We start from the raw sequence: 21,651 nt of genomic DNA on the forward strand, positions 1-21,651 counted from the left end.
AGGTTCCTTAGGATTAAAAGAACCGGAAGAAAATAGTAGGCATATATCTGACCATTTGATCAAAAACGTATTCCCCCCACAATCCCTGTTGGGGTTGCCAATTGCTGGCATTTGCGGTACTTGGTGGTCGCAAACAGATTTTAACTTTGTTTGCCACACAAGTGAAAGAGGTGGTGTAACGTTGGTTGGTGGAGTTCCCACCCGTGCCTAAAGGAGCTTGCCCTGCTCAGGGAATCTGCAAGAACATTGGATACGCCTAGAAAGTGTTCCGCTGTTATGTTTATATTGTGTTGAATTGCACAATTTCATGTTTGCTGAGATTGAAGAGACAGCGCAGTCGATCTTGTTCCACCCTGTATGTTTAGATAGTGCATAATTGTAGTATTGTCAGTTCGAATAGCACAATGCCCCTGAGATTTTTGAAAGGAAAGACTTCAGAGCCAGGAAAATAGCATTGAATTCCAACAGGCAGGTATGAAGGGAGTGTTGTTAGATGTCCCATTCAACCTTGACTGTCAGACCTTGCAGGTGCGCTCCCCAACCATCAGGGGAGGCTTGTCGTAATTACATATTGCAGTAAGTCGTTCAAGAATAAGTGGCCTCTGGATACATTTGGGACGTGTGTGGACCATTGAAGTGCATATATCTTGTGTGGTGTTATTCGAAGGATATCCTCGAAGGAGCGTGAGGTCTGTAACTACTGACTGTCCAGTTCTTCCTGTAGAGGCTTCATGAGCAAGCAGCAATTGAAAATGAGGGGAATGCAGGAAGAAAGCATTCCAAGTAGCGACTTGTACCTTTGTACTGAAATTGACTTTTGTACAAGGAGAAGAGCTGCCAGACTGCCTATCTTTTCCTGCCTCTCCTGGGATGTAAAGGCGATGCAGGGTTTAGATAGTTGCTCCTAGAGACTCGAATAGAGATAGGCACTCTTGTGTATGGCTGTTTGCCACTGATGAGGATGTTGCTTTTATAAGGCAATTGTCGAGGTATGGGAATATTTGAATTCCTGCTTGTCATAGATGAGCAGCACTGGAACTAATACCTTAGTAAATACTTGAAGCACTGAACGAAGGCCAAAAAGCAAGACTTCGAACTGATAATCCACGTTGGCCACTCTGAAGCAAAAACATTTCCTGTGTTTGGGATGAATGGGGATATGGAAACAGCATTTTGAAGATCCAAGGTAGTCATCTTATCTCCTTGATTCAAGTTTCGTAACACTTTTTGAAGAGACAACATACAAAATGTTTGCTTCTTTAGGAACTTGTTAGGTGACAAAGTTCCAAGTTGGGACGCGATTATCCTGATTTTTTCCTTATGAGGAAAAATCTTTAATAAAATCCTGTCCCTTTTGGCGCTCTTGGTACCACTTTGATCCTTCCCTTGCACAACATGATGTTTATCCAAGACAACAGTTCTGTTAGATGGGAAGGCGGAGGGCCCGAGGTGGACAATTTGGAGGAATCTGTTGAAATTCCAATGTGTTTGGCGGTCATATCTACCTAAGATTGCGAGTGAGTTTGCTGCTGTAACTGGGGTCGCTGCCATAGTTCCAGTATTGTTTTACCAATTGTGTCAAGACCTCTACCATCCCTATCTGGAGGAGCTGCCTGGTAAATTACAGAATCCAGCTTTGGTTGACGGATGAGGCAGACAGGAGAGTTGTCAAGTGCCTTGTATTTCTTTTCCAGCTTAGGGAAAACCACTGGAAGAGAAGCTGGTATTCACATTACTTTCAGGCCTTCCTTCTATATGAAATCCACTCTGGGAATTGAACAAACTTGCCTCTTAGTCTGCTCTTTAAAATCGTATAGGAAAGAAACAGATTGTTTGGTGATCATGGGGAGCTGAAATCTCTTTGCCGCTCTTTCTATTAGAGTATGAAAACTCCTATGTCTTCCGTTGGCGAGTCTACCAGAGGTGGGGTTATTGGAGATGGTGTTTGTATTTGGTAATCATCCCATTCATTGGGAAGGGACACTTATTCCAGTTCTCCTTCTTCTCTTTCCTTGTCAGTAGTGCATTGCTCCTTCACCTGGGGTTGAGGAGTTATAGGGGGTGGAGTTATGGGAGGTGACCTTGCAATCGTGGATGACCTAGAAATCGGAGTTTGAGGGATTGAGGTAGCCGGTTCTGATGGTGGGAATCTGATGTAGTATTCTTACAACATGTGCTGTAGATTTGAAACTAGAGAAGCAGGCATCTGAATAGCCTGTTCTCTCTGGCAATTCTGGTGGCTAGGGTCATGATGGGAATAGTAGTAATATTGTTCTTCATCATCGTCTTGGCATTAAATGCAAAGGTCTGAAGGGCCGTGTGCTCCACTAAACATGCCCTCATCATCGGAATCCTCATTCTCATCATCATCATACTCAAAACGTTCTTCTGGAGGACAAGGGGCACCTTACTGGGAGAGGTATGAACAGGTAATATTATTTCCTGCAAAGATCTTCTTCTAGGCTAAGATATTGCAGATGTAAGAGCAGTGTATTTGTCTTTTTATACATTCGTCGAAGTAAGTTCCAATACATCCTTCTGTGTAGTAGACGTGGTACCTGATTACGGAATAGTCGTTGCCAAAACAACCGGAGCTCCCGTCGACAGAGCACCCGCCAGTGAGTCTTCTATCAACATCTTGGGTGTCACTGATGTCCATTGTTACAAGCCTGTTGTCAAAGAATTCGGGTACCATCCACGGAGCCCCCGCCGATGAAGCCCCCATTGCCGATAGATTTTGTGTTTGAGGGCTGTCGACAACTGAAGCGGCAATGAGAGAGCCATCAACGAATCTTTCGCCAATGGTCCATTTTCCAATGAGGCCGTATCCGTCGACTGAAAAGTTTTGTATACCTTCATCGACGTTTTCCTAGATGATATTGCCTTCGACGTAGAAGTTCTCACCTTCACGGAAACTATGGTCGACGGTGACGTAAAAGAGGACATGATAAGTTTAGACTGTGGGGATGAAAAGCTCATCATCGTAGTAGTAGTGACGATGGAGGCTGTCTCTGACAAGGGCATCATCGTTTTTGTCAACGGTAAATCCGTCTTCGACTTCTGAGGTGACAAAATCATCTCCAGTAGAGATTTTGGTGCTGTTTTGACCTTAATGGAGGCCGTAGGCGGTGTAGAGTGTAAAGAATGGGTTATGAGAGGTAGACTCTTTCCTGGAGGTGGAAGGCTGATCATCAACCTTCAACAAATGGTATTGTATCTTTACCACCTTAGAAGCCTAGGGGAGATAATTTCTGGGTCACTCGCTCTATTTTTTGAGGCAATAGTTTTGAGGGAGGTATTGCTGTCATCTACTAGGAACGTAGGGATCCACCCCAGAAGGATATGTGTATGTGTTCTCCCAAACTAGGTGTGTCTCCTACAATAGTGGGAAGCACACAGTTTTGTTTAAATTCCGCAAACACACTAAAAAGGCCCTTGGTGTCATTCTTCATCATGGGGGTCTTCCTGCCCTGCTGCAGGACGGGGCGTGCTACAACCTAAGACTATGCGGGAGCACTATTGGTTAGACAAATCTATGTGTTGTGTAGGTATGTGAGTGGAAGGGTCAGGAGTGAGTGAAGGAGTGAGTATGTTAAAAAATACCTAGCTCTATGGAAAAAAAACTTTATTGTTCCGTTGAGCTAGTATTGTTAAAAATGGGGAAGAACGATGGAGGGACTGGGCTATAGTGAGCTGTTCCTCCTATGTCAACATGTTTCGAAGCCCTCCCCTGGCTTCTTCATCAGGACCAAGAGATCCATTCTACACTCAAACTTGAAAATCAAGTGAGTTTATAAAAAATGTGTATTTACAAGTAGATATTACTAAATGGTGAGAGCATGTCAGTAATAAACATGCACTGTATACAGTACCTCAATAGGTATGCTACATGTTAAAGTATTTTTTCAAAAAAGGAAAGTTGCCTCATGAGCCTTAGACCAGGGTGGGAAGGAGTATCTGTAGTCAATAAAACTCGGGATCACTGCCTCTTCAGGATACTGCCTCCCCGCGGCTCCTTATTGCTGTCATCATCAGACAGGGGGTAGTGCTTGGTTTTCAACTTCTGCATCCACAGAAAAAGCCTTCCCTCTCTATCTCTCAAGGTCTTATGACAGACACTTCTACAGATTTTGCAATCTCTCACCTGGTGGTCAGGGTGAAGGAAGTAGGGTGAAGGAAGTAAATACACTTCTTGTGAGGAACGTCCGAAAGCAGTCTTAGCTTTCCACAGGCATCACAGTGCTTAAACAGAGATCTTTTAGTTGTACACATGTCGTTTAGAAGAAACAATTTATGTCAAATAGGCCAGAAAAAATAATACTGAGCAGAGTTTAGGGAGACTCCCCTCACAAGATGTGAAGTAGAAAATCTAAAAGTCTAGGGCCTCTGTGGTGAGTGTTCTAAAGGGTGCGGTCACCTGATTGGCTGGACTTTGGATCTTCCTAATGACTAGGACAAGCTATTAAGGTGAATTATTTGTTTCCATTACCTTCAGGGTTAAAGTCCTTAAATACTGCATTAAATGTACAGTGGGACTGCCACTTCGATGACGGGGAATAATTCAAGCATGTGAATCTATGAAAGATCAAATCCTGGATAATAATTCAAAGGAAGTACAAGGTTGTGCATACCTAGTAAAAGGAGTATATTTTCACTGGCTGGAGAGAAAGGTGAATTGGCCAAGTGTGATATATTAATTTCATCAAAAACATGCAATCCTTAAGGTATGTATTAATGTTTTGAGGCGAAAAGGAGTTAAAAAAAATATTTATATTTGAGGAGTAGGCAGTGCTTGAGGGGAGCGTTGCTTACTAATAAAAATGTCTGTAAAACATTAGATTTTTCTTTTCGAATGCATCTAGATTTCTATTAGAAAAACAAGCTTCATTAAAAGCAAACACAGACATACATGGTGGTCTGCTGTTTCCAATGGGACACCATGACTTTGATTGTAGTCAGTCACAGTGGGTCTCAATTTGTGACCCACCTAATTATTATTTATGAGGCACGTTGAAATACGACCCACTACGATTCGGTATTTTGTGAACTGATTTAATAATAGATAGGTCGGTTCACAAAATTCAAATGCGTTTTGTAAAAGTTGATGTGCAAATCACAACCACTTTTGCCAAATGCATTTTTAAGACATGACGGCCCCAGTTTCATTGTTATGGTATTACCAAACTTCATCGACCCAAAAACCAAAAAAGTCCTGAAAGTCTAGACACTTACTTGAGTTTGTTTTGGATATCCAGGCCAGCCTGTTCAAGGAGGACGCTACGGATGAAATTGCGTGGCACCGTAACACGGTCCGAGACAGCGCTCAGCATCTTGTTGTGGTTCTCCGCTGCCCGCATACCATTGGGGCACAATTCCTGAGTAAGATCCACCATGGACTCTAAAATCACCTACAAGAACACATACATGAGTAGAATAGAGTGCCTGTGTGTTATATAGCAATTTTTCCACAAAGAGGCTGTAACAAAAAATTGTTGAGACAGGTAAGGTACAATTTATTTTTTCTTTTATCCTTATGTGAAGCAGGCATGATAAAAAAAAACATTTGTTTTATTTCACTCCCATTCTTCAAAGCTACTACTGCATTGTAAAATCCTCAGTTGAAACAGAAACCAACCTCCAGCTCTGCATGCACTGAAAGGTTCTAACAGTTCCTCATGAACCACCACATGAAGTTGACATGAGCTATGATTTCAGCGAGGCTAAACTATTTAAACACGATTTACAGAGATATTCAAAACAAGATCAGTTACAGATTAGGAAAGGTACAGACGCAGGAAGGCATGCTGGCTTGCAATCTCAAGAATCACAGTCCGATCAATTCCATTCTCAAAAAATAAGTTCAAAGTCCTGTGTTCAACACACAAGGTTGCCTGGAACAATGGAAAGGTATATCTGAAAAAACGGACCCCAGACTACACACGAAAGCCGAGACACTGATAGACCAACTAGACCACATGGCAAGAGAGGTTTAATCAAAAGAAACAGAACACGAATGTGTATTACACCAGCAGGAATATACACATAAATCTTTCAACAAAACCGGGAATCAACAAACAACACAGCAGTCGAGTCGGAGTCCTTTCAGACTATGCTTACGGCGAAATCACATGCAACAGGTTTTTGGAGTAAAAATTCAACTCAAAAACACCCTCAAAGAGAAATTAACAGAATTAATTGAAAAATAGTAGTACTAGCCTCAGAATTGGAATAAATGACTTATGTAGAAATTACTTAGCAGAAGAATATAGAAAACCTCAGATGGTAAAAATACAAGACATAGCAGAGAATTTGGACACAATAAGGATACCCAACCTAACAGATGAATAACACAAACACACTAAATCAACACCCACTAAAGAGGAGATCCAATAGTTCCTACTAGAAATGCAGAAAAAGAGACAAACCAGGTAATGATGGTATCTCTGTAGACTCATACCATACACCACCTAAAATACTAATAGGTAAGCCCCTTAAGGTGCATGACAAAGCACAGGTAGACTTTCTTCTATGAGTGAAGCACTGATAGTGCTGATTCCCAAAACAAATAAAGATCCTAAACTGATGTCTTAGACCCCGTGAAAATGGACTTTATAGATAGATGCCTGGTAGCAAGGATGGCATCCACAACGTCATGTGGTAGATCAAACCTAATCAACAGCTGCCCTAAAATCTCCACACATGGAGGTGTAGGTTTTGCAGGTTCAGGTGCAGAACGCTGCCCTGCTGCGGCGACAGAAGAGCCACTTGAAGTGGTAGCCTTATCAAAGGGCAGATGCTCATTCCCGGAAGCTACGAGTACCTCACACTCCAGGTCCAATCCAGAGCTGCCTGGTTGTTCTTGATTTTTTTCAGAACTCTGGGCATGAGAGGCAGAGGCGAGAAGGTGTACAGGAATCCAGTTTTCCATTCCAGCCTGAACGAGGCTCCTAGCAATTCTTTTTGTGGAAACTCCAATGAGCAAAACCACGGGCACTGATTATTCTTGATGGTGGCTGAAGGATCTAGTCAGCGTTCTCTCCACTGCTGAAAGATGCCAAAGTCAATTGTGCTCCATTAGACGCTGATAATGAGCTTGTCCACCCTGGCATTCAAGACTCTACCTAGATGACCTCCCCAACCCAGCAGTGATGCATCTGTCTCCACCGCTCCACCCTGTATCTGGGTGGAGAATGGAGAGGAGTCTGCCGCTGGTCCAAATGCAGTCAAGATGCACACTGTGGATCGCATGCAGTTACCTCTGTAACCTGGATTGCATCTGACAGACTCCTGTGAAGCTGATCCCACTGTGATTTCACATTCCACTGCAGGGCCCACTTATGCCACCCGGTGTCGTTGACAAGCAGGATGCAAGAGGCTCACATAGGGTATAGCCATGTTGAACAATTTTGGGGACCCATCTGTTAGACATGATTGATCGCCACAGTGGAAGAAAATGCTGTATTCTGCCCCTCACCGGGTGATTGAGCAGCACTAATGGCAAGCTAATGCTGCTTGCTGGCTTTAGCCGCTGAGGAGAGGGACTGGGAAGACTGGAGCCTTTACTGCATGATGGCTGCCTGATTCTCATCCCCAGTCTCAAAATGATTGTTGGATTGCAGCAGAGGAGGAGGAGACTGAGACTGCCTATACACCAGCTGCCTAAAATAATCTCTGAATTTGCGGAGCTGGTGATGAAACGGTTTGACAGGAGTAAAGAGGCCCACAAAGCATGTTCTGGCACTACTGTCCTTAATATATTTAAAGCAAAGTCAGCTTTTTTGCAGAACAGTCATGAGCCATGGAAAGAAATGTCCATATGAGAGGCCTGTACATCTCCAGGGAATACTCTAAAGTGCATCCACACTTAGCAACAGAGCATCCCAATAATGCAAATGACCTTTCTCAAACAACCAATAGCATCAAGACCAAAATGTATCAAGTATTAGGCCATATCTCGACCATCCTATATGGGATGAGCTACTGATGCCCTAAGGTCTTCAAGGATCACTGGCAAAATCTCAGTGGCCATGTCCAAGAGTCCATGCGTATGTCAACTGCGTTGGCTCATCACAATGCCAGACTGGCCGAAGAGAACTTACATCTTGCAAATATTTCAATTCTCTTAGACTCTCTATCTTGGGGAGTTGTGGGAATGTCTTGGGGTTCACCTTGCTGGTTGAAGCCTGGATCACCAGACTTTCAGGAGTAGAGTGTTTTGACAAACAATTTGGGGTTAAAGGCACCGTTTGTGATGTCTGACCAAGCGGGTATTCATAGGCGAGCAAGAACAGGTCTTTGACCAGGTGGTCATTAAAGTATCAGTGAGGTCCTGCACAAGAGTATAATAAAACATTTGGAGACCTTAAATATTAATAGAAAAAACATTGTTGTAGACCGTTGAACACCAGTCCTAAATCTTAATAGTCTTCTAACCTAGCACTGCATACCTTAAATATGAATACCCTAAATATAATACATGATTAAAATACTATTAGGCTAAGCATAAAATCCATCTAAAAATGTCAGCAGTTAAAAACGTGACAATATATGCACTGAATTAATCATCATCTTTGGGGTCATTTCTTTAAAAAGGCTCGTTGAGTGCACCATATGGAAAATTAAAAGCCAGCCACCGAGTAAGCTATGGGGAGGTTGGCATCATATTTCAGTAGCCTAAAGGCCTCTGAACATTGCCTGGATCCTAGATTTCTACATATCTGAACCAGCCATTGTTTTCCTGCTTTTTTATAGTCAGTAGAGATAAAGAACATATGGCTTTCAGATTCTTCTGGACAGTTGCATGCCGGGCAACCCAACATTTGTTGGCATGCCCATTTATTCGTAAAGGCACGCAATGGCAGTACCCCACGCCTGAACTCAATCACTCAATCAATCAATCAATCAATCATTTGTTAAGCTCACTACATACCCGCAAGGGTCTCAAGGCGCTGGGGTGGGGGGCTACTGATCGAACAGCCAGGCCTTGGAGTATCCTCGTGAAGGTCAGCAGGTCTTGGGTCTGTCATAGGCTCAGTGGGAGTTTGTTCCATGTCTTGGCAGCAAGGTGGGAGAAGGATCTCCCACCGGTGGTTGTTCTTCGGATGCCCGGGACGGTGGCGAGTGAGAGGTCGGGGGAGCGTAGCGAGAGCCATCTGTTGAGGTAGGCTGGGCTGGTCTTGTGGAGTGCCTTGTGTGTGTGGGTGAGGAGCTTGAAGGATATCCTCTTGTTGACGGGCAGCCAGTGCAGGTTTCTCAGGTGGGGGGTGATGTGGCTGTGGCATGGGACATCGAGGATCAGTCATGCCGAGGCGTTTTGGATGCGTTGTAGTCGTTTGATGAGCTTGGTCGGGGATCCTGGGTAGAGGGCGTTTCCTTAGTAAAGTCTGCTGCTGACGAGGGCCTGGGTGACTGTCTTTCTTGTATCTGTTGGGATCCATCTGTATATCTTGCGGAGCATGCGAAGGGTGTTGAAGCTGGAGGAGGAGACGGCGTTGACTTGCTTGGTCATTGAGAGCGTTGAGTTGAGGATGATTCCTAGGTTGCATGCGTGGTCAGTGAGTGTCGAGGCTGCCCCCAGTGCTGTCGGCCACCAGGAATCGTCCCAGGCTGAAGGGTTGGAGCCGAGGATGAGGACCTCCATCTTGTCGGAGATCAGCTTCAGATGGTTGGTCTTCATTCAGTCGGCGACGGCCTTCATTCCTTTGTGGAGGTTGGCTTTGGCGGTGATGGGGTCCTTGGTGAGGGAGAGGATCAGCTGAGTGTCATCGGCGTAGGAGATTATGTTGACGTTGTGTGTCGGGCTGCGTGTGCAAGCGGGGCCATGTAAATGTTGAATTGTAGGGCTGAGGGAGGATCCCTGGGGTATGCCGCAGATGATCTCGGAGGCTTTGGAACGGAATGGGGGGATGCGGGCGCTCTGGGTTCTGCCGGAGAGGAAGGCGGCGGTCCAATCTAGAGCCTTGTTTCGGATCCCTGCGGCGTGGAGGCGTGCGCGTAGTGTGTGGTGGCAGACGGTGTCGAAGGCGGCAGAGAGGTCTAGGAGGATAAGTGCTGCAGTTTCGCTGTTGTCCAGCAGGGTCCTTATGTCGTCGGTGGCGGCGATGAGGGCAGTCTCGGCGCTGTGGTTGCTGCAGAACCCTGACTGGGAAGGGTCCAGGATTCTATTTTCTTCGAGTTATCGGATTAGCTGTCTGTAGACAGTTTTCTCAATGACCTTGGCCGGGGAGGGGAGCAGAGAGATGGGCTGGAAGTTCTTGAGGTCTCTTGGGTCTGCCTTAGGTTTTTTGAGTAGGGCATTGATGAAAACAAGTTACTTACCTGTAACTTTGATTCCCCAATATTGGTAACTTTCATAGATTCCCATGCTTTATATCATTCCCCGTCGTCGGAATGGGAGCCTCTGTAAATATAAAATACCATAGTAGTAAGTACAAAAGTGAAAAAAGGGTCTAGGCCTCATCTCATTTTGTAGCTTATCCACCTCTTTTTGTAAAAGAGACCAAATTCTTGCAATAACCAATCAGAGCAGCCTCACCACATAGAACCTTCTTGAGAGAGCCTCAGATTTACGTAGCCGTTGTGGAAAAGCAACAATCTTTGTACAATAAGGCTGAGCTTTCCCAGGGGAGGAGGAGAGTGGGCGCATGGGAATCTATGAAAGTTACCAATACTGGGGAACCAAAGTTACAGGTAAGTAACTTGTTTTCTTGCCCCAGTATTGGAACTTTCATAGATTCCCATGCTTTGTATCAGAGTAGCTAGCAGTAAACATAAGGCATATTTTGTCACCTGTATATCTGAAAAACAGATATACCTATCTAGATATATAATATATAAGTAAATAGATATCACAAAGTAGAAACAAACACAAGTGATACAAAATATGCAATACAGGAAGGCTGGATAGTAAGGAAAGCTCACTGTCTCATTGAAAAAAGTTCCCCAAGACTGCTTGACCCACTGCTGCATCCTCTCTCACAGAAGAATCCAAGCAGTAGTGCAGAGTGTAGGTTTGGATACTGCTCCACGTCACCGCTCTACAGATGTCCTTGATTGGGACTCCTGAGAATAGAGCCACAGATGCAGCCATCGATCTTGTAGAATGAGCACGAACTGTTCGTTCAAGTGGCTTGCCTGCCTCTCGATGGCAAAACTGGATTGCATTTGATATCCAGCGCGAAATACAGGGTTTTGAAATTGGACATCCTTTCCGCGGAGCACTGTAAGAGACAAATAGCTGGGAAGATTTCCTGAATTGCTTTGTCCGCTCCAAGTAAAATTTTAGACATCTATGAATGTCTAAAGAATGTAACGCCCTCTCTGCTGGCGTAAGGGGCCGTGGGAAGAAGGACTTTAAGATCACAGGCTCATTCAGATGGAACTCTGATGGGACTTTTGGAATAAATTTCGGATTTGTCCGCAGGATGAGAACATCATTTTTGAATTGCAGAAAAGGTTCTACAATCGTGAATGCCTGAAGCTCACTAACTCTTCTAGCCGATGTCAAAGCTAAGAGAAGAGCAAGTTTCCATGAAACAAACTTCATATCCGCCCTGTGAATAGGCTCAAACTGAGCTTTCATCAGGTGTGATAGAACCAAATTAAGGTGCCAGGGCCGTGGTGGAGGCCGGACTAGTGGAAAAACTCTGAAAAAGCCCTTCAGAAATTGTTTAACAATTCTTGCAGACCAAAGGGAAGGACCTGATGACGTGCGTCTAAATCTGGAAATGGCTGCCAGATGAACATTCACAGAAAAATGAGCCAATCCAGACTTGGCCAGAGACAGGATGTAAGGCAAAAGTTGGTGCGGTGCCAAAGTGGATGGGTGTATATCTTGTCTCCGACACCAAAGGCAGAACCTTTTCCACTTCGCCCGATAAGTCTTATTTGTACTTGGCACACAGGCCTGAGCCAGAATGTCTCTACATTCCCCTGGGAGATTTAAATTCTGGAACTCTCTGTACTCAGGAGCCACGCTGTCAATTGGAGTGAGTTCAGATCGGATGTAGTACTTGTCCATGAGCCATGGTCAATAGCGACTGAACAGGCCGCAGGAGAATCGGGTGGTCTTGGGAGAGAAGAAGAAGTTCTGTGTACCAGAATTGCCGGGGCCACGACGGTGCAATCAAAATCATCCTGCACGGTTCCGCTTTGAGTTTTTTGATCAGTCTCGGGATTAGTGGAATTGTTGGAAAGGCGTAGACAAATGCGCTGTACCAAGCTATCAAAAGTGCATTCCCCAAGGATCCTTGATGGTGATCCCTGCTTGCGTAGCACTGACATTTGGCGTTCTGCGGTGTCACAAAAAGATCGATGGTTGGGGTCCCCCAACGTGAAAATACTTCCTCGAGAATGGTCTGATCCAATTCCCACTCATGGCTGATTGACCTCTGGCGACTTAAAGCATCCGCTGTGGAATTGAGTGCCCCCGCGAGATGTTCCGCTGATAGAATGATCTTGTGTTGGATCACCCAGTTCCAAATTTTCTGTGCTTCCTTCGAAAGGGTACAGGATCTCGTCCCGCCCTGCTTGTTTATGTAGTGCATGGCCGTGGTGTTGTCCGTACGAACCAGCACTGTACGGTTCTGGATCCTTGGAAGGAAAGCCTGCAAGGCTAGACGAATAGCCATAACTTCTAGCAGATTGATGTGGAATCTGCATTGGACTGCGCTCCAATGACCACTGACTTTCAGCTCTTGTAGAACCGCTCCCCAACCCTCCATGGAGGCATCTGTTGTCATCACTATGGGAGATGGAGGAAGCTGGAATGTCAAACCCACTGAGATGTTTTCTTTTACCAACCACCAGCTGATTGCTTTCTTCATCACTGGTGTTACCACGATTTTGTCGTCGAAGGAGCTTGTCACCTGACACCGTTGCTTGTCTAGTTGCTCCTGCAGTCAAGTCAAGTCAAGTCATGGATATTTATATGGCGCACAAATCACTTCCAGGAAGTCTCATGGCGCCTGCGGCAGACTCTGACATCAGAAGCAGTGTTAATTTGCAAATAACCAAGTCTTTAATCCTTTGCGAAAACGACAATGGTCAGGGGAGTTACGGAGATGGAGCGGAATTTTGTTCCATGCGGCTGGGGCCAGATACGAGAATGCTCGGCCACCATTTCTGGAGGTAAGTACTCTCAGGAGTATTAATAAAAATTCATTCTTGGACCTGAGATTTCTTGATGGCTGATACCATCTGAGTTCATTGGACCAGTATTTAGGACCCTTTCCATATAATTGTCTATGTACCAGACATAGTGTTTTGAAAAGGATACGCTTTTTTACTGGCAGCCAATGTAGGCTCTTTAAGCAGGCAGTGGAAAATGTTTTTCTCTGGAGGTTAAGAACCAGCCGGGCTGCTGTGTTCTGGAGAACCTGGAGCTTCTTCAAATGGTATTCATTTATAGAGAGCAGAAGAGCATTCCCGTAATCCATTCTGCTTATTATAAGGCCTTGGACCAAGGGTTTGCGGGCCTGAATGGGGATCCACTTAAAGATTTTTCTCAGGCTCCGCATTAGTCCAAAACAGGTGCCAACTATGCTGTTTATATGGCTATTCATGGACAGTTTTTATCTAACAAGAATCCCAAATTACGGGTGTGATCCTTTGGCACTGGGCATGTGCCCAACTTAGTTGGCCACCAATCATCTGTCCAATGTTCCGCCGCTTTGCCGAAGAGCATAATCTCTGACTTACTGCCATTTAGTTGAAGGTGATTGATGGTCATCCACTCTTCAACTTGCACCAGGCAGTTTTTGAAACATTGTTTTGTTTCATTATGGTCAGAATCTAGCGTGACAAGAATCTGCGTATCATCGGCATACGGCAGGACATCAAACCCATAATCTCTGATAATATTGGCCAAAGGGGTCATATAGATATTAAAGAGCGTTGGGCTCAATATAGAGCCCTGAGGAGCGCCCATTTTGACAGGTCTTTCGTGTGCACTATATTCTCCAATTTGGACCATCATAGTACGGTTAGATAGATAACTAACAAACCAGTTCAGGGCACTTCCTCTGACACCAATCTCCCACAGCCGATGAATTAGAATATGGTGGGAGATGGTGTCAAATGCTGCAGATAAATCCAGCAGCACAAGGATGGCTGATTGGCGCTTATCCAGTGCCAGTCTGACGTTATCGACCACTTCAATCAATGCAGTTTCAGTACTATGCTGTGTCCTAAAACCGGACTGCGAAGGATCCAAGAGTCCATGGCTTTCAAGGTGGTTCACAAGCTGCTTGTTCACAAGTGACTCAAGCATTTTCCCAAAATATGGGAGCAAGGATATGGGCCTATAGTTCATCAGGATGTTGGGGTCAGCTGTGGGTTTTTTCAAAATAGGCCTGACTTTAGCGGCTTTCCATATTGCCGGAAAATCAGCGTCTGTAAAAGACTTATTAAAAAGGTATGTAAGATGTCCAACCAGCACCGGTGCAAGAATAGAAAAAAGTTTAGGGGGACTGAGATCCGTAGGGGTCCCGGACTTAATTTTTTGACAGGCTGACAACACCATCTCATGGTCACATCTAATGAACTCCTCCAAGACGTAGGGGGAATCTAAATAAGATGTGACCGGAGCAATCAGCTGTGGTTGGTCTTAATTATCAGAAAAGGAAAGATGAATAGTGGAAATTTTATCTTCAAAGAACTGAGACACTGCATTTGTCCATTCCAAGGAATTAGGGATTTCTGAAGCAGCACTGGGGGCAGTGAATTCCTTCACTATTTGGAAGAGTTCCTTGGAGGAATTTTGGGCTCTATCTATTCGCTCCGTAAGGAATGCTCTTTTCCTTAGTTTTATTTTCAGCATGTAGCTAGAGTGCAGAGGTTTAAATGTTTTCCTATCTTTCTGGTCTTTACTCCTCCGCCATTTCTTTTCTGCGGTTCTACATTCTAATTTTACAGTTCTTACTTCCTCTGTGAACCAAGGCGCCGTTCTAATTTTGTGTTTAATTCTGCTCATAGGAACGATTTTATTCAGTGTTGTTTCTAGTGCTAGATCAAATTGCGTTGCTATAGAACTAGCACTGGAAGAGGGAGTGTGCGGCGGGAACTGAAAATTTTTGTGAAAGAGGGGTAGAGTGATCTTTTTCATTCATCTCTGCAACCTTAAACCATTTACTGGTGCTATTTTTGTTTTAGCCATTGGAAAGGAGAAATGCACCAGATAGTGGTCAGTCCAAAGTAGTGGAATGGGAGGGGCTACTTCCAGGTCCGAGGAGTTAGTGAAAAGAAGATCTAGTGTGTGGCCAGCTTGGTGTGTGGGGCCCATAATCTTCTGATCTAGTCCTATAGTGCTCATGCTCGACATCAGTTTACCTGTATCTAAATCAGTTAGCATGATGGTTGATGTCCACTACTACAACAAATGCATCTGATGCAAGGACGTGAGGCGCAATAGTTTCAAGCAAAAGATTTGAAAAATCTCCTTTTGTGCCGGGAGGGCGATATATTAAGGCTCCTTTCCAGATATTGTTTAATTTGTCTTCGATCTGGAATATAATGATTTCTAGATGGCTAGTTATGGAGCCTTCCAGATAGAGCATAGTCAGGTTATTTTTAATGGCGATCAGTAGTCCCCCTCCTTTATTTCCTTTCCTATCAAGGTGAATTAATTTATATTCTGAGGAGAAGGCAATATGTAGGTCGGGGGTGGTATGCTCTTGTAGCCAGGTCTCAGTGATAAAACATACGTCAGGTGCTTCTGAGTCAAGTAAGGCCCAAATTTCAACAACATGTTTGGGAATTGAACGGGCATTGAAATATATGGCCTTAAGTATATTAGCAGATTCATCAGTGCCATGGAGACGAGAATCAAAAAGGGAAGGAGTCTCTGTCTGGACAGTGGAATGTCTGCCCCTGGCAATTTGTGGACAGCTAGCTAGATTGGCTATTAGGGTATCAGTAGGTTTGAGTTGTATATTATTCAAATCTCTTAGTTGCCTACTTGAGTACCTAAATAGGGACATGGTTACCAAAGTCAGAATCAGAATAATAAAGGCCATACCAGATTTAAAAGGACCAGAATCCTGGGCGCCTGGCGACAGTCATGCGCGGACGGGCGCTGACGGGCTTGCCATTGGCGGGCCTTCGGCGCGCCACCGGCGCACCGCTGCGCACGTCCGCTCCCTGCTCGGCTCTAAATGGAGTTTGAGCCGTGGGAGGCTAGGGCGCTAAACTACACTTCCGGTGGTCCCTCCGGAAGTGGACTGAAGTGCCTGAGATCGACCCTCCGTTCAAGTGGCACAAGCCATGACGGACTGCAGTGGATGCATCCGAAGCCTGCAGTGCGGAATCAATGGTATGCAGGATGATATCGATCAGAGAAGGGATTTGTACCGACGGACCGACAGAGACTACCTTGTTTGCAGGAGGCGAGCTGACAGTATAAGTTTGCTTTGGCGTTCTTCTGACGGAAAAGCCTTGCAACAATCTGTATCCAGGATTGCACCCAAAAACGTTGTCCTTTTGGATGGCCGCAGGATTGATTTCTCCCTGTTGAGCCGAAGACCCAGCTGCTGGAAATGTTGACTGCAGCTTGTGACCGCTTTGGAAGCTTCTTGGAACGAAGGAGCCTTTACTAGCCAATCGTCCAGGTATGGGAAGACTTCTAAAGACTGCCTCCTCAGAAAAGCTGCCACAGGAGCTAGTACCTTTGTAAAGATTCTTGGTGCGGACCGGAGACCAAAGGGCAGCACCTTGAACTGAAAGTGGCTCTTGCCTACTGTAAATCGAAGATATTGCCTGTGAGCTGGGTGGATGGGCACATGGAAATATGCATCCTCTAAATCCAGAGTTGCCATGTAGTCCCCCGGATTGAGCAGACGTAGGATGTCTTGAAGGGTGACCATCCTGAATGACAACTTTAGGAGATAGGTGTTGAGCTCTCGAAGATCTAGTATCGGACGCCACTTCTCCTTTGGCTTGTGAACCAGGAAGAACCTGGAATAAAACCCTTTCCCCTTTTGGAAGTGAGGTACAGGCTCTATTGCCCCCTTGATGACGAGTTGGTGGGCTTCGAGACGAAGAAGACCAAGATGTTTGGGCGTGGTGGCGTCTGGAGCTCTTGTTGGGGGAAGATGTTGGAACTCCAAAGTGTGTCCTTCCTTGATGATATTTTGAACCTACTGGTCTGATGATATGACCTTCCAGCTGCATAGACAATCGGCAATCCTGCCCCCCACTGGTGTTAACGAAGGGACAGGAACAGTAGAAAGAGCCACCGGGCCACTATTGTCGTTTAGAGTTGTCTCTGCCCTGTCGCCCCTGACGTCCTCTCGACGGCTGCCGAGAGAAAGACGCTGATTAACCTTGCCGCTGTGAATATTGGGGCTTGTACGATTGAGTAGGTTGTGAATAGGAAGAGTAGCGCTGTTGGTTGCCGCATCTGTACGATGAGAAGCCTCTTCCTCTTGCACCCTTAAAAGGGACTTTGCGATAGGTCAAAGTTCCTAAGGACTTGGCCGTGTCCGTATCCTTTTTTATGCCTTGCAAGGTATCATCCATGAGCTTCCCAAACAACAGTTCCCCATCATAAGGTAAGTCTAAAATTTTGTTTTGTACTTCCTGGCGAAACCATGTGGCTCGCAGCCAGCCCTGGCACCGCAAAACCGCTGAGCCTGCCAGCGCTCGGAAGGCCGTTGTCGCTATATCCATAGCGCAGTCTATTACCTCTGAAGAGGCACGCTCACCGTCCATCAAGATCTTTTTGACCTCATCCTTCAACCCATCTGGAAGTTCTTCTACAAATGGAGACAGGTCACACCACATCTGGCGATCATACCTCCCCAGGATAGCCAAAGCATTTGCCGCTCGAACGAGGAGGATGGCCATTGTTGAGAACCTCTTCCCCATATTATCCAGAAACCTCCCTTCCTTATCCGGTGGTGTTGTCAGCTGCGTTGATGGGTTCTTTATTTACTCTGTGCCGCCTAGGAGATGACAGAGTCTGGCTTTGGAAGACCAGTGAGGCATGCGAGGCTGCCTTCTGGCGCTCTATATTTCTTCTCCAGCCGGGGAAGTACCGGGAGGACCGTCGCTGGATTCTGTATGGCTTTGATACCCTCTGACCAAACAAGTTCTATGATGGGGATGGAACGGGCCGACTTCCTGTATGGCTCTTTGAAGTTGTATAAAAAACAGTCAGTTTGAACCGTTGAAATGGGCAGACCAAACCTCTTAGCCCCTCTTTCCATGAGATTATGAAAACCTCCAATGTCCGCTGGAGGAGAAGTTGCAGTATCCGGCACTTAGACATCTTGATCCTGAAGACCATCAATATTCCAGTCTCTACCTGGATCCGGGTCAGGGTCAACCTGCTGCTCTTCATCGGATGAGACATCATCCTGGATATGAACCACCTCTGAGGAGCTTCCCTGGGCTCTGGTTTGCGTGCCCTTGAAGGCAACGGCGTTTCCGCCACTGCCTGCGGTCCCGGAATAGAGGGTGAAGGAGGACGTACTTGTCCCTCCGGCTGAGATGGGAACCTCCTCCTATAATCTTGTAACATTAACTGTAAGTCTGAGATAAGAGAGGACGGCATCGCCACCATGTCCTGGTGTGGCCCTTGTTGAGAACTCTCTGGGTGAACACACACTTGAGGTCTCTCTTCATAAGTGTTCTGCTGCATATAGTGGTGCTCTTCCACCTCGCCTTCGTCAGAACTGGACCCCTGGCATTTGACCTGCAGGTCTGATGGGCTATAAGCCGGCCCGTAAGTACCTTCATCCTCCTCTTCAGAGTCGTCGTCCAAAAGCAATGATGGAGGTAAAGATGTGACACGCCGTGGAGACGTCATTTCCGGAGTAATATGCCTCTTTTTGAGAGAGATACAGAGGACTGGAGTCGTCGACGATGTCGTTGACGGAGTCGTCGTCGATGGTAAAAGTCTCGTCGATGATGTCGTAGACGGAGTCGTCAACAAAGAGACTGCGCTCATCGTCATGATCATGGCAGCTGTCGTCGTCGTCGACGTTGTTCTGGTCGTCGTTATTGCCGTCGACACTAGCCTCGTCGTCATCATCGTCGACGTGGGTGATGTAAGCTTCGTCGACGATGAACAAGAAGTAGGCACTTTAAACGTCGATGACGGTTTAGATGCCGTCGACGTAACCATCGTCGACGAACCCGTCAACGAGGTTATTTTCAGAGACAAGTCTTTTCTGACAGGAATCGTCGACGTACCTGTAGTTTTCACCATCGACGGACGCTGTTTTTTGTCCAAAGCAGTGTCCTGAGGAGCCGTAGAAGGTTTTTTGACATTCTTTCCTTTTTCTGAAGGAGGAGAAGACCCAGAGACTACCTTCTTAGCCTTCTTTGCTGCCTGTGACTCCTCAAGTTGTCCCTGCCTCTCCTTTTCACTGCGGTGAGGAGATTTTAGGGAAGCAGGCCTATCAGAGGTCCCAAGCAAGGCCTTAACAGGGGGCTCAGTAGACGTAGGGGGGGAATACCTACCCCTCTTCTTTGATCTTCTCGAGGACGCAGTTGAAGAAGAGCCCTCACTGTCAGAAAACAAACCTTCCTCTCGAGTCTACATTTTTTGTAACCAGGTCAATAAACGGCCTTCTCTATCCCTCAAGGTTTTAGTGGAGAAGGTCCTGCAAATCTTGCACTCTGTGGCCTTGTGGTCCGGGTACAAACAATATATGCAATCTTGATGTTTGTCCTCGACAAACAGCCTCTTCTTCGAACAGGTAGCACAAGCTCTAAACAGAGCCTTCTTTTCCTTGTCAGACATAGTGAAAAAAAGAAGTAAAGTTGAGATAAAGTGAAGAAAATTGAGCAGCGCTCAATGGAGACTCCCTAGCACAACGCACGGTAGAAAATCTGAGGCTCTGAGGCTCTCTCAGGAAGGGTCTATGTGGTGAGGCTGCTCTGATTGGTTATTGCAAGAATTTGGTCTCTTTTACAAAAAGAGGTGGATAAGCTACAAAATGAGAAGAGGCCTAGGCCTTTTTTTCACTTTTGTGCTTACTACTATGGTATTTTTTATTTACTGAGGCTCCCATTCCGACGACGGGGAATGATACAAAGCATGGGAATCTATGAAAGTTCCAATACTGGGGCAACTTGGCGTGTTTCCAGATGTCTGGGAAGGTCGCGGTCTCGAGGGAGAGATGGATGACGTTGTGCAGGTGGGGTGCGATAGAGCTGCTTGCTCTGTTGAAGACGTGGTACGTGAATGGGTCTGACGGACAGCCGGAGTGGATTGTGCGCATAGTCTTGATGGTGTCATCGATGTTCAAGCTGGCCCAGGGAAGCAGGGGGTCGTGGTCGATGGTGTGCGGACGGTCTGTTGTGTTGCTGTCTGTTAGGGCTGTCTGGGTGTTGAAGCTGTCGTGGGTGTCTGCTATCTTGCGGTGGAAGAAAGTGGCGAGGGAGTCGCACAGGGCTTGCGGCGACGGGATGTCGTTGGTGTTGGAGCTGGGGTTGGAGAGTTCCTTCACGATGTTGAAGAGCTCCTTGCTATTCTGTGCGTTGTTGTCGAGGCGGTCTTTGAAGGAGGTCCTCTTGGCCGCCCTGATGAGGTGGTGGTGGATCCAGCATCTGAGGCTGTGGGCAGCGTCGTCGGTGTTGGAGGGTTCGATGGGTGGGCTCAGAGCGAGGTTTGCGTGTAGTTGGTCTTCAGTGATTTTGCTCCAGCAGCGGCGGGAGATCTGAAGAGGCTGTGTGTGTGTTTCGGGGCTGTCTTGAAGCAGGTTTGACTCCGTCCGGAGTTGAGAGCGTGCAGAGTGCTGGCGTCGTATTGGCAGCAGTAGTCGTGGCGGGTGCGGGTGCCAGGGGTTCTGGCGCTGGGCGTGGATGGGTGCAGACGGGCTTGCCTTAGGCGTGCATTTGGCGTGCTAGCGGCCGCTCAGCGGCCGGTATATATGGGGAGGTGGGAGGGAGGAGCAGCTGCAGGGCGGAAGGCGGGGGGGAGCGAATGGGCAGTGGGCAGTCAGGGGGGCGGGGTCGCAGGGGACGCAGCGACGAGGGCGGTGAGGGACAACAAAGGTAATAGAAGGAAAAAAGGGCACAGAAACAAGGGAAAAAACAGTGGCACAGAGGGCAGAAGGGCACAAAAAACGAGTGGAACAGAGGGCAGAAGGGCACAAAAAACGAGTGGAACAAAAGGCAGAAGGGCACAAAAAACGAGGGAAAAATGAGTGGCATAGAGGGCAGAAGGGCAAACAAAAACGAGTGGAACAGAGGGCAGAAGGGCACAAAAAATGAGTGGAACAGAAGGCAAAAGGGGCATAAAAACAAGGGAAAAATGAGTGGCACGTAGGCAGAAGGGCACAGAAAAAACGAGTGGCACAGAGGCAAAATACAGAATACAGAAATACATGGGCAGCTGAGAACAGAAGGCAGAATGGGCAGAGAGGCACAGGGGCAGCAAGGGGAACAACAGGGAAAACCGGGCAGGGACACTGGGGCAGCGAGGGGTACAGAAGGAAAGACCGGGCAGAGAGAGCACGGGGACAGCGAGGGGAACAGAGGGAAGAAAACGGGCACGGACCACAAACAGGCAGCAGGGGAAGACAGACAACAGCAGTCACAGACACAACAATGAAAATACAGACAATACAATAAAAGCAATAAAGTGGAGGATGAACAAACCTACCTACGGCCTACCACTGGCCACCAGGGATTAGACGCAGGTGT

General features: G+C 46.4%; 1 protein-coding gene across 1 annotated transcript in view; it reads right to left on the bottom strand.

The window, feature by feature from the left end:
* Window positions 1-21,651, bottom strand: part of CARMIL3 (capping protein regulator and myosin 1 linker 3) — a 1,161,278-nt gene that overhangs the window by 384,548 nt on the left and 755,079 nt on the right. The window contains exon 27 of the mRNA XM_086923677.1: window positions 5,233-5,408. Within this exon, the coding sequence (XP_086779803.1) occupies window positions 5,233-5,408 (176 nt within the window). The remainder of the gene's footprint in view (window positions 1-5,232; window positions 5,409-21,651) is intronic.

Source organism: Lissotriton vulgaris, chromosome 5 (assembly GCF_964263255.1).
Source record: "Lissotriton vulgaris chromosome 5, aLisVul1.2, whole genome shotgun sequence".
In the NCBI taxonomy this organism is placed as follows: Eukaryota; Metazoa; Chordata; class Amphibia; order Caudata; family Salamandridae; genus Lissotriton; species Lissotriton vulgaris.